The sequence below is a fragment of the Halyomorpha halys genome, unplaced genomic scaffold (genome assembly GCF_000696795.3).
Source record: "Halyomorpha halys isolate HHAL.00 unplaced genomic scaffold, Hhal_1.1 Scaffold10.1, whole genome shotgun sequence".
Classification (NCBI taxonomy): Eukaryota; Metazoa; Arthropoda; class Insecta; order Hemiptera; family Pentatomidae; genus Halyomorpha; species Halyomorpha halys.
In genome coordinates, this window is record NW_027107501.1 from 972,546 (window position 1) to 985,201 (window position 12,656).

The 12,656-nt window shown below is 29.5% G+C and overlaps 2 protein-coding genes across 3 annotated transcripts in view; both read right to left on the reverse strand.

Moving 5' to 3' along the window:
- Positions 1-6,512, reverse strand: part of LOC106678365 (ankyrin repeat and MYND domain-containing protein 2) — a 10,127-nt gene extending 3,615 nt beyond the window's left edge. The window contains exons 1-3 of the mRNA XM_014416838.2: positions 6,042-6,512; positions 5,799-5,964; positions 2,963-3,102 (exon numbers count right to left, since the gene is read on the reverse strand). Of these exons, the coding sequence (XP_014272324.1) occupies positions 2,963-3,102; positions 5,799-5,964; positions 6,042-6,245 (510 nt within the window). The 5' untranslated portion in view covers positions 6,246-6,512. The remainder of the gene's footprint in view (positions 1-2,962; positions 3,103-5,798; positions 5,965-6,041) is intronic.
- A 3,803-nt stretch (positions 6,513-10,315) lies between these two features.
- The window catches only part of DAT (Sodium-dependent dopamine transporter), a 156,104-nt gene continuing 153,763 nt past the window's right edge, over positions 10,316-12,656 (reverse strand). For both annotated transcript variants that reach the window (XM_067045869.1, XM_067045868.1), the window contains exon 14: positions 10,316-11,618. In XM_067045869.1, coding sequence (XP_066901970.1) covers positions 11,487-11,618 — 132 coding nt within the window. In that variant the 3' untranslated portion in view covers positions 10,316-11,486. The remainder of the gene's footprint in view (positions 11,619-12,656) is intronic.

The following is a 12,656-nucleotide window of genomic DNA, read 5'->3' on the forward strand; positions in this document are numbered from 1 at the left end:
CCCTGCAAAGTGGGGCGAAACGTTGGAAAATAAATAGTTGTAAACTATTTTTATTTCTCTTTTGACCGCAACCCTGACCATCTCCCTATATATCATTTATGGCTTAGTTTTAGCCAAAAATTCATAACTCCAGCAAATTTCATCATATCCCAATTATTCCAGGACATGATATTTATTAATCTATTTATTAAATTGTGGTCATTAAAAGTTTAATTTTAGACTTAATAAATACTTGAAAAAATAAATAAACTTTAAAAATTAAATTCAACATAAAAGTCCTAATAGTTACTTAACTATTTGCTTTTACTAAATGATCCTTTATGGACTAATAGTCTCAAAATAAAATTAGAGAGGTTTTGAGTGATAATATAATTAATTTAACAGGAAATGATCACTTATACAAATTTAAGAACAAATTTGTAACTTTAGCTATTTTCAGTACTTTTAATATATATAGTATTTTAATTACAATATTTAATACAATTTATGTATAAATTTCATTATACAACTGTTCATTTAATGGCACTACTCATTGCTCAAATTGTATACCTGTAATTTATATGTATTCTGTAGTTAACATTGTATTTTTTTTTTAATGTAGTGTAAGGAAGAAAAAAAGATTTAAGTCTTTATCCCAGCATTTTAATTTGTACTTCAATTTAGAGCCTCTTTAAAAACAATGTTATTGATCACTTTTTGAATCGATACACATAACCTTCTTCATTTCTTTTTTTTCGCAAAATGTATTTTTCATCAGTTAAACTCGATTTTGTTTATTATTCCACCTTACATGTTAAATAAAATATTAGACAGTAATCACATGTAAAATAAAATATTACAGTGATCAGATAAAATATTACACAGTGGTATATGTAAAATAAAATATTACTTACTGATCAAAAACTTTTATATACCATAGAGAGATTTAAAAAAAATAATATCTCTAAAAGTAAGCAAGATATCAAAATAAAAATTTACATGATTAATAAGGAGGGCAGATAGACTATATTAAAAAAATATATATTTAAATCTGAGACCATCGTATGTTTGGTAAGGATGATATGGTATGGGATGATACTAATATTCATTTCCAGCTGAATTAAAAATATTAGGAGCCTAAATAACACCAATTTCAGTTCAGATTCTATTTGATCATACTTTATAGATAATTCAGAAAAAATAAATACATTGGCACCTGGAGGGACTATATCTTAATTTTGATTTTAAAATTTTGTTTATTAGGTATTTATGAACCGTGTAATGAAAATCCCTTCAGAGCAGATATGATGATAATGTGTTGTCAAGAAAGATCACTTTGGTGGGATAATGTTCAAGAACCTTTCTTACACCTTGGACTGTCCTGAACTGTATTTAATACTGCCCTAGCTTCCACCAGCTATGATTGTATAGGGTTCTGCTGCCTTTAAGGATTTTTGTACTCCTTAAAAAATTTTTATCAATTTTTTTCAAATTTATTTTTTTAAATATATAAATTTATTTATTCATGTATTCTTTTATTTTACATTTTTAATATGTTCAAAAGTTTTGAATTTTTTTATTTAAAAAATATATATCTTTTTACATTGTTTTGGATTATTTTATGTTGTTTAAATGTTTTATAGAGAATGTGGCGATATATACAACTTTCTAGAGTCCTTAATTGGTAATTCAGTTAAAAAATCTACATAGGTCCAAAGGCAGATACAGACAACTCAAAGTTAAAAAACATGTATTTTAACTTTATTTGGCTAAATATTACATTTTATATATTATACAAAATGCTTAATTGAATAAAAGAAAATATTTTTTAAAAAATTGTGCTTTTAAGCGGTTTCCCAGGGGAGCCCAGCGTCGAAGTGTAAACAAAAACTCATCTTGAAAATTCCTAAACATGCAAACATTAACTCTGGGTAGGCAAAAAGTTAAAAATAGTTTTTAAAAAAAATTAAATCATGGCCAGCAGTGTTTTAAAATGGAAATCTGGTTTCTCAGCTTTTTAAATTTTTCTATTTCTACAACTGGCCAGAAATGATCAATGTACCACTTGAAAGCTTTATTATTTCTAAATTTTCTTCTACAAGGCTTGTAGATGGTCATGATCTATGGAAAAGGATTAGCTAAAACAAAATTAATCTAATTAAAAAAAAAGACAATATGAAATCCTGCATTGGTTTTTGAACATTCTATAGCCCATGCCATCTTCACACTACTGGTCCCGCGATTGATCAGGCCCCTTAACTCCTATGACCCATAGCATTATTAGCAGACAAAGCAGAGATCAATTTTGGCCAGTTTTTCAACCAATAACAGTCTGTTCCAAGATTGTTTAGCTGTTATAGTTCATAATCATGGTGTATGCTTTTAGAAGTTGCTGTACGCTTTATAAAGTGAGAAAACAAGTCCTTTCAGTAGTTGCACTGTCCAGTACGATCTTTAACCCATGGGTCCTCCGAGCCCCCTTACTTCTGTCAACCACAATTTAAAACAAATCAGGAATGTCTGACAAGTGTGATTGCTTTAAGAAAGATTAAGCAGTTTATTACTGATGTTGAAAGAAATCAACAGACTAAAATAAACTTTTATATAGTAATTCATGATTTTGCCAATAACAAATTATCATTTACCTTCTAAAAATAATCAATTTTTCTTTTTAATGTTTATTTCTGTTCAAATATTAAATAAATTAACTAACGTGTTGTTTAGAAAATAATTTGAAGGGGTCCATCTCTAATCCGGAGGGTCCCACGTCTCAATGTTATGGCCTCCACTTGCTCAAAGAGGTTCTTCCCTTAATGTTACATTTAACCATAATTTAATTTTTTTTTTCTACCATTGTTCCGTAAGTCAAAGTAAACTAACTAATAAAAGTATTTGAAACTAACTAATAAAAGTATTTGAAGATATTAATTCTTAGCTTTTATATGCTTTTTATAAAATATATATTAGAATATGAAGAAAGTACTTGGATAATGAATTTATGAAGAGGTGCAGCAAGACCTGGAGACAATTTAGGCTCAGTTTCCAGTCCATGAATAACACTATAGTAATCTACTTCTGATTTTGGCAGAAAATTATTAATACTGCTTACACACCGATAGTTTCCTAAAAGAAATAAATTCTCTTAAAACCTAATAAGCTAAATTTAATTTAAATAATACACATAGTAGAATATTAGGAGACTTATACAAGCATTAATAAAAGGAAACAAGGACATGAGAAGAAGAAAATAAAATCAGAGTAACACAAAAAGAAGAGCTTTAGTTTTAATTTGGGCACTCAGCTCTCAGATACCTACAGCCAATCCATTTAAAAAAGTAAATTATGATTAGTAAAGTTCAAAAATATCTTTAACCCTATGCTTGGCATGGAAACTATGATGGTCCCATAATTTTGTTGAATGTTCAAATCTCTTAAGAATCAACATATGACAAACAATGGATAGTTTGAATCCTTAACTAATTGGAAGTAATTGCTATTGTGACAAACTACTGTTTAAATGTGAAAAATAAAAATTAATAGAAATCCAAGGAAATTTGCTAAGATAGAGAAATAAGGTTGGTAACAGTTTTGTTTTAATAATTGTTCAACTTATTTTTATAATTTGACAAAAAAACACTCATATAAATAGTACCACAGAGCCTAAATGAAGTATTTTTTAAAAAATCTTGCTCTAAAGTACCTTTAATTTTACTGTTTGAAATAAATAACCAATTTACATTGACAGCAATAATAAACAATGGATAAATACAAAATATTAAAGAATTTGATAAATAATTAAAGGAGAAAATAGGAGACAAGAGTTTGAATCTAAAAAAAAAGCCGCCTGAGATTTTCCGATCCTATTCATATATACAAATAAAATCACTCATGTTTACTTTAAATGGGAAGAGGATACTTTAAAATAGTTTAATCAAGTAATATTTAAAAGTGCCAGAAAATAAAAAAACGACATAAAACCCTGCTCTCCCACCCTCGATGGTAGCCTTACTTACCTGACTTTTCAAGACAATAACAGCGATTAGGTTGGTTGATGTACGACATGTCACAATCTGAAAAGCAAACACACCATTTTTCAATTTCACGCGCTTTTGAAATATTGTTTGATTAAACTATCTTAAAGTCCCTACATCCCATTACCAGATTAAACTATCTTAAAGTCTCTACATCCCATTACCAGATTAAACTATCTTAAAGATTAAACTATCTTAAAGTCTCTACATCCCATTACCAGATTAAACTATCTTAAAGTCTCTACATCCCATTACCAAACGGGTAACAATAGGAAGTAGGAGCAACCTACTTGCTATAATTGTCTGTTTGAAAAATCTGATACGTAAGACTACCAGAGAGCGCAGGAGTGGATGGTTTCACGCTATTTTCCAATTTCAGGTGCTTTTTAAATACAGCTCTATTAAACTATCTTAAGACTCCACTTCCTGTTTAACCCAAATATTTCAAAAGTGATTTAGGACCGTCGCTCCCTGGGGGTCTTAGTGGGGCAGGTCCAGCCTGGAAGCATGGCCTGTTTTTGTGTTATGATCTCCTCTAGTGAGATTGTATCATGTCGTACATTGACCAACCTACTCCCTATAATTGTCTGTTTGAAAAGACAGACAAGTAAGGCTACCACGGAGAGTGGGAGTGAATGGTTTCACACCCTTTTTAATTTCAGGCGCTTTTTAGATATTTAACTATCTTAAAGTATCCTCTTCCCATTTTAAGGCAATATTTCAAAAGTGATATAGGACCGTCACTTTTTTTCATTTTCATATTTTTTAAAAACTATTATACTCTTGGCAGAAAGTTAATATTGAATATTTTCACATTGAGAAAACATAGAATATTAATTTTTATAAAAAGTGAAAGTTGTGCGATGAGCGCAAGATTTTTTCCAAATACTTTATACTTCCATCAATATAAAGAGAAACAAAAGAAAATTTTATTTTCTTCTATATTTATTGGTAGCCAAGAAGAGGGTTAATATTAAATGACAAAGCTTAAGGATAATATTTCAGAACTTTCCCAAAATCTGAGAAGCTGTGATTACTCTAAAAATCCAGATTTAAATAACAAATATAAGTTGTTTTTAATTCAAATACTACAATAAAAGAAATAAAAATTGTTTAACAACTTTTTATTAAAGTCCTGACAGGTAAGCTGCTAGCCACAGCTTAAGTCCGGAGCTCTTGTGGGCTTATTGCGCCATCCTTATGGCTATCAAAAGGTTGCAACCCTAATGTAATTGATTAGAAGAGCGATAATGCCTAGTTCTATTTTGTGGAACTGCCACAAAATAAATTGCAGTTATCGAACCAACACTGCTCCTGAAGTGGGCATTTTGAAACCCTCTTCTAGCAGTCATCATGTCCTCCTAAAACATAATTAAAATGATACATCTAGGCATGGTTAAATAAACTCTCCTTTCAATAAGTGACTGTCTAACTGATGATAAAAAGAAAATACAAAAATGGCTTCCAAAATTATACTTATTGCACATTATGTTCAATATGCCCAAGCTTCATAATGAACCTATTTAAAATCCAAGTGAAATATGTTGAGAATATTCAACAAAAAATAAATGTATTCATTTTACAAAAGAAGCAACAACTGGGCTAAGTACGATTAAAACTGTCTGCACACTCCAGTTAACTATCAGAAATTAATAACAATATACATTTAACTTCATTAATCAATTGAGAAATTTACCAACTACTTCTACAATAAAGATTAACCATGTATGAGTAGGTTGATGGGTATTGAAAGGTATAAAAGAAACTGTAATATATTATTCACCCTACCAACAAAAGCTGCAGTTTCAGCTGCTGTCCGCCCGACTGAATTAAGTGCAGATGCATTTGCACCTGACTCTAATAATAGTTGGCACAATTCTACACTTCCACTTAAGCCAGCAAAATGCAAAATTGTGTAACCATGTTGATGATGAGCATCATTGGGATCAGCTCCCTAAGAAACAGGAAACTAGAAATGTAAATTTTAAAAAATTAATGGATCAACATAAATCATTTAATATACTAACTTACTTGATCCAATAAATATTGACATATTTCGACATATCCTTTATAAGCAGCATGAGAAAGTGGGGTCATACCATGTTCATCAACAATAGTAGGTTTAATTCCAAGTTGACTCATATGTGCCTTCAAACCATTTAAATCGTTTTTGTTAATAAAATCAATCACTGCCTTTTCATCACTAGTTAGTGGTTCAACTGCCGGAGGTGCCATATTCTGCTATAAGGATCTGCCTACTTCTAAAGTTTTTGCTTATAAAGAAATCCTAACAGTTCAATTGGTATTAAAATATCACAACCTTTTAACTAAATTGGATCAATAAGGTAGTACTTAAATTAGAACATTAAACGCAAAAAGGGCATTCTGAGGGTTTTTATTTCCTAATTGTATTAATATTAGATGTAGATTCATCTAATATACTTAATCCACTATCAAACACGCCGAAACCTCACCATTCAAATTACCGACCATAGAGCAATCAACAGTCAGGATTATCAACAAATAAATACATCAATTGTATTTCGATACTCTTGGTATCGATTCTTTGACAAGTATTCTGAAGGGTCAATCCTTAAATGAATTAAATCCCACAATATGGGTGTTATAAATTTCATTAACAGGAAGATTGAAGCTCTTAACCCGACTTAAGTAGGATAAATAAATAAGAATTATGGCCAGATTTCTGTTTGCTGAAAGAGCAATCGATCAAAGCACATTTATCAACTTTAAATTAATGAAGTAATCAAATGATGTTAAAAGATGTAATGAATGAATGGAGAGTACCGTCCATATGTAGAGATGGCTAGATTCTGAAGTGAACAGATGGAAAAAATTATGGATTATTCAAAGCAACTCGTCAGTCTTTATCTCATGATAAGGATAAGGCTCGGGATCAGTTTTTTAAAATTTACGTTAAGGGATCCCTTTGGATCGGAATTTGAACCAAACATGGATGTTATAGGGATAATATTACTGATGGTTAACCGAGAAAATTTTGAAATCCGATCATTCATAATTTGAAATGGAGGGAAGGCTGCGCTCATATCTTGCGTTTCGCTTTATTATATAAGGCAAATGGCAAAATAATGGCCTGACAAGTTTTTTGTTTATTGAGAATTGAAAGAGACATTGCACAAGATTATATCTATTTGATATTTTATATACAAAGGGTCATTCGGACTGATAGTGCCTCACCCCAGCCATTTACTGCGGCTTTCTCCAACAATTCATTAATCCATCAAAATTAGCACCTCTCCATGATGGCACAACTTACGCCAAGCATATCTCTTCTAGGCAACCACGGTTACTTATCTGAAGTAAAGGCAGAACCAAATATCACCCCACTCCTTGATAATAAAACTTTTTAAACAATATAAATTAGAAACATTGGGTTTTCTGACTGATCCTTAAGATATGTTTACGGTTGGTCAATAGGATCAATGTCCAGTGACTGAGGGGTTACTATTCATTTCAGTTCGTTTTAGCATAGCGTTATATCCGATGATTCACTGATTTCAAATATAAAAAAACAGAAAACAATTGTTACCTGTTGGGTGGACTGCTGTGAATACCCGTATTCCCTAAACAGGCAGAGTAGGGTAATAAATAAATAATTGCTATGACGACGTTAGGTGCTACATATTCTACATATTCCTCCAATCTTTGCCCCAAACAACAGTGTTAACACAAAAACCTCCAGTACTTACACATCGAACTTACAGCATGCAAGTGGATATTTTTATTTTTCATGTGATTTTTCTAATTGAAAAGGTTTTTTATACGATTTAGTTTGTGTGAAGATTTTTTACAATGAATAATTGTTACCTTTAAATTATGGATTATGGATTGCTGGTTGAATTGGATCTAAACCGAATTAGAATAGCAATCAATAAACAGTAAATAATGAAAATTAACTTCTTTTTTTTATGACCCAAGTCATCAATTGGAGACTCTGAGAGGGAATGCCAAGATATTTCAGAAATAAATATTGTACTCAGTATAAATATCCTGACCCAGATGGGAATTAAATCCACTATGTTGTGAATCAAGTTCTATGGGATCCTCATTCCAACGTGCTCAACTATCACTTCCTCAAATAATATAAATTTAATGTATATTTTTTAACGAATGAATATTCTTTTTAGTTTATTATTGTTTCGCTTTTGTAAGAAGCACAATAAAAAATATATATGTTTTGATTGTTATTAAAGTATATAGTTTTTATTTTTTAATGTTTATTTATTTATTTTTTTGTGGAGTATTCAGTGACACGAAAATTATAGAAAGGAGATACATAGATGTCAAAAATTGGGAAAAACTGCTACATCACGTACAGTGGAGTTTCTTTGCCCCAAGAGCTCACTGGGGGAGTAACCTGAAGGGTTCGCTAATTCTTGTGGTCGATCAGGAAGTTAAACATCGGTAAATGTTTAACTTTATTTCTTATACATTTTTATTATCTTTTAAATGTTATATAAAATAATGATATTGGTATATATTTTATTTTGAGTGATAACCCGAAATTTTCAAATCTGGCAGTCCTTATTTATTAAAGTGCCCGGGACCCTAACTTGGTTAAAGAAAGCCCTCTCAATATATTGAAATGAATGGTGACCCCTCACAGTCACTGGAAATGGAGCAATTGTAGAAATATGTGAAGAGCCAAGTCAGAAAACGTAATGTTTATAAATACTTTAGTTTAAAAAGCTTTATTAGCTAAGAGAAGGAGAAAATCCATCATTAGCGCAAAAATAAATTGATTTAGTACCATAGCATCTTCAATGCATATTAACAGCAAAAGGTCACCCGAAGTATTAATGAAAGTTTTATCATCAATTTAATATAATAAAAATAAAATGAAAATAACTACTTTTGACACAGCGGTTGGTCAATTAGTTTAAATTTTTTTTATTTGTTGGCCAAACTGATTTCGTATCCCAAGCGTTTGATATTGGTTTTTAATTTTTTTTTTTCATTCTTGCCATTAAATTGCAATAAAAACTGTGAGATTCTATTAGTGTCATTTAGTAAAAAAATGTTTCTTAAAGTTGGTAGTGATATTTTTCTGTGTTTAAATAAATTGCATGGTTTTTCTCTTTAGTGATTTAGTTGACTTTAATTTGCTAAGTTAACTAGTTAACGTTAGTTAAAGTTAGTTGACTAAATTATTTCGGAGACAGCCTTTAAAGGGCTTCCTGTGATTTAGAAGTCAAGCATGTCAATGAGGACAGGTATAACATTCAGTATTTTTTAGATCCTTTGTCCCACTACCCAATGTGAATTTTTACATATTTTCTGATGATTTTTCCTTGGCCAATGTTCCATTAATTTCTGTGTCTTTAATACTAAGGTATATTCTGCTGGTTTTATAACTATTATTTATTCTTTTTTACTGTATATTTTTATTATTTAAAGTTCTTTTATTTTCTTCTTTTGTCTGAGAAAGTTATTGTATATACTTTCTACAACTTCAGTCGTTTCAGGACACATTGTAGGTCTTCATAGGTTGATGTGGATTGGATAACTCATTGGAGGGTCCCACATTAACCTATCCAGAGGCAGGCCTAGAGGTGATCACTGAGGACCACTCCACCAAATGCCTACTGCAGTTATCTGTAGAAGTACAGATTTTCATTTTCATATTGCTTTGGAGTGGCTTGATCGTCAATGGTACTCATTAATGAAGACCTACAATGTAGTTCAAAATGTCAGCATTAAATTAATAGTTACTTTTATTTTGTATTATTTATAATCACTATCAAACTGTCTTCTTATTAAGAAATTGATTTCTTATGAGACATGCAGATATATATTAAATATAAAAATATGTAAAAAGTACTATTAAGAATAGTTATGCAGCTGAAGATGGAGAAATTTAGACCAGAAATGTCTTGGGTTCTTAGGGTTTGTTCTTCTGGAATCTTAAAGGAAATTCACTGCCTGTTTAAGATAAAAAAAAGTGCATTCAGTGGCATACCTATGGGGATCACTGGGGGGCAGTCTGCTCCGGGTATTGCGGCTGGAGCCTTTTTTTTTTATTTTATTGAATAATTATTTTATTTCTTAAAAATCCTTACATTTTGTTGTTAACAGACAAGAATATTACCTTTTAAGTTAAAAAATCGACAAGTTTAATTATTTTTATGGTGATGGGGCCTCAAAAATGATTCCACCCTTGGCCTCAAAAATGAATTTGTTCCGAATCTAAATAATTTAGATACACCACAAAGTACATTATGTTGTAAAGTGAAGAACTAACATTGTAAGGAAAAAAATATAATAAATAACACACACCATATTTATTAGTTTTAACCCCAATACATGGTAGTTATTCTTTTTACAAACCCGTAGAAAATTACCAAATGGCTGGTTGGCACTTTCCTATACAAATATATTTTTCATTTACATATACATAGGTATTCTGTTTTCTAGATCCTAAGTTTTTACAAGTCTTTGTGTTATTATATATATAATATTAAATGATTTTGTTTATACATTACAATATTGTATCATTACAGCTTAGAGTAATAAACTCTAAATTTTAATTTCTAAATTAATTATTAAACAAAAACATACATATTAGTCTTCTATATGCTACTTTGTCAATTATAACTAAACCTTTGATACAATCTAGTGACTACAGCTAATAAATTGAATATCAACACTAGCTTATTTTCTTTATGACAATTAGTATTATGATAATATCATTGATTAAATTTAATTTTTTTATAATTTATTTTTTTAAATTTAACTCAAAATATACTTATATTATATATATACCAACATCTGTATATCATATAAATAATAAAGACTATCAATCAAACTAGTTAGAGCTATCATATTGTTAATGTATACTGTACAATTTATTTCTACTACTTGGTTAGATTAATTTTAATATGATATTAATCCATTTATATCTATAGGACTATAAACTTTAATGGTGTTCTTATTATTTTCCTAAATACGAAAAATAAAAACATAAATAACTAGATTAAATATACATTAATACATTGAAGGTAGTAATGGTATTGAGCAGGCATAATAACCTTTTTCCTACTGTATATTGTGGTTAAACACTATGCTGAGTTGATATGGCATTCTATTCTAAGTACACAGTAAAATAGTTACATTTTATTAGCCCATACTGTCTACATAATTATATTTCTGACATCTTGTAAAATAATTATACTTTTTTTTTTCAATGGAACATCAAGTTTTGCTAAGTCTAGATTGCTGTCCGGTGAATTTAAACATGTTTATTAGCGTAAAGCATTGTACCTAAGCATATGTATAATATCATTAAAAATTATGTTTAAAATAAATATATTTGGATATCATTACTTAAGTTATTAAACCAACACTTAAGTATTTTAATAAACACTATAACTTGTACATTAAGCGTTTTAAAAGCATAACAGCTCTAAATTTCTGTAAGTCTAAGAAAAAAAATTTGTTTTAAACTTGATCAGTTGTTTGAGGTGTAGTAAGCCTGATTTGTGCAGGATCTGTTTGTATACCATTCATGGACATTGACCTCGCTAATACAGTTTGATGATCCCTCCAAGGTGTTGTCAGTATTTTCATTCTCTGAAATTAAATCATAACGGCTATATTGGATTTGTTTCTTCGACCAAATAAAATTTTATAAATATACTGTGATAATTCCTTAATATATATTGGCAAATTTTGTTTAGTTTATTGAAGTTTCTTATTGATTAATAAAAAGCAAAGATAATTCAGTAAATGATAAAGTTACAATAAGCAAAAAGGATAGAATTGTCTAAATATCTGGTACATTTATAATATATGATAATCAAAATAGAATAATCCTATATTATTTATTAAATTATGTATTACTGTTTTTTGTCAATACACCATACCTCCCTTAATATTTTATATCATTGAGCCATAACATTACAGATTACTTTCACCACTAATGATGAAAAATAAAAATTGTTACTGTCCACCTTTTATTTGGTTGCCTATTAGTGGTTTTATTCACCCATATCTTGGCCATTTATGAAGGTGGAGGAAAATTATTAAGTGTTTTTGAATATTTATTCCAAATTAAAAAATAAATAGATTATAAATAATATATCCCTAAAGGGTTACTGATTTTGTTAAATAAGGTTCTGGCTTCTGATACCCGTGTACCAAATCAGACATCCTGTGTGATACAGATGCTGTAAAATAGCAGTGAAATATATTTTTCTGTAGATTACCACCAAAACAGCTCTACAAATTTTGATGAAAATGAGTAAGTTTTTTACTCATAGCCTTTAAACTCTTCAAAGATGAAATAACTTGCTGTCAAAATTTTATTAGGAAAAGAAAATTTTATTTGCTCATAGGTCAAAAATTAAACATTTTTGCAATAGATTAGTTGAGTTACAGCAAGTGTTAGTCACTTGTTCTGCTTTACTATCCTTATTTATCATTTTTCAATTGTTTTTTTGTCAGAGTGCCATATCACCATATCTATCACCAGAAAAAAAAAAAAGATGATATTAAATGTTATCTCTTGAAAGGTTTTGGTGATTTAGATGTTCCTTACTTTTTTTTTTTAGCTAGATACTATGTATTTGACTTAACAAATCAAATCAACATTTTTAAAGGACATGTATT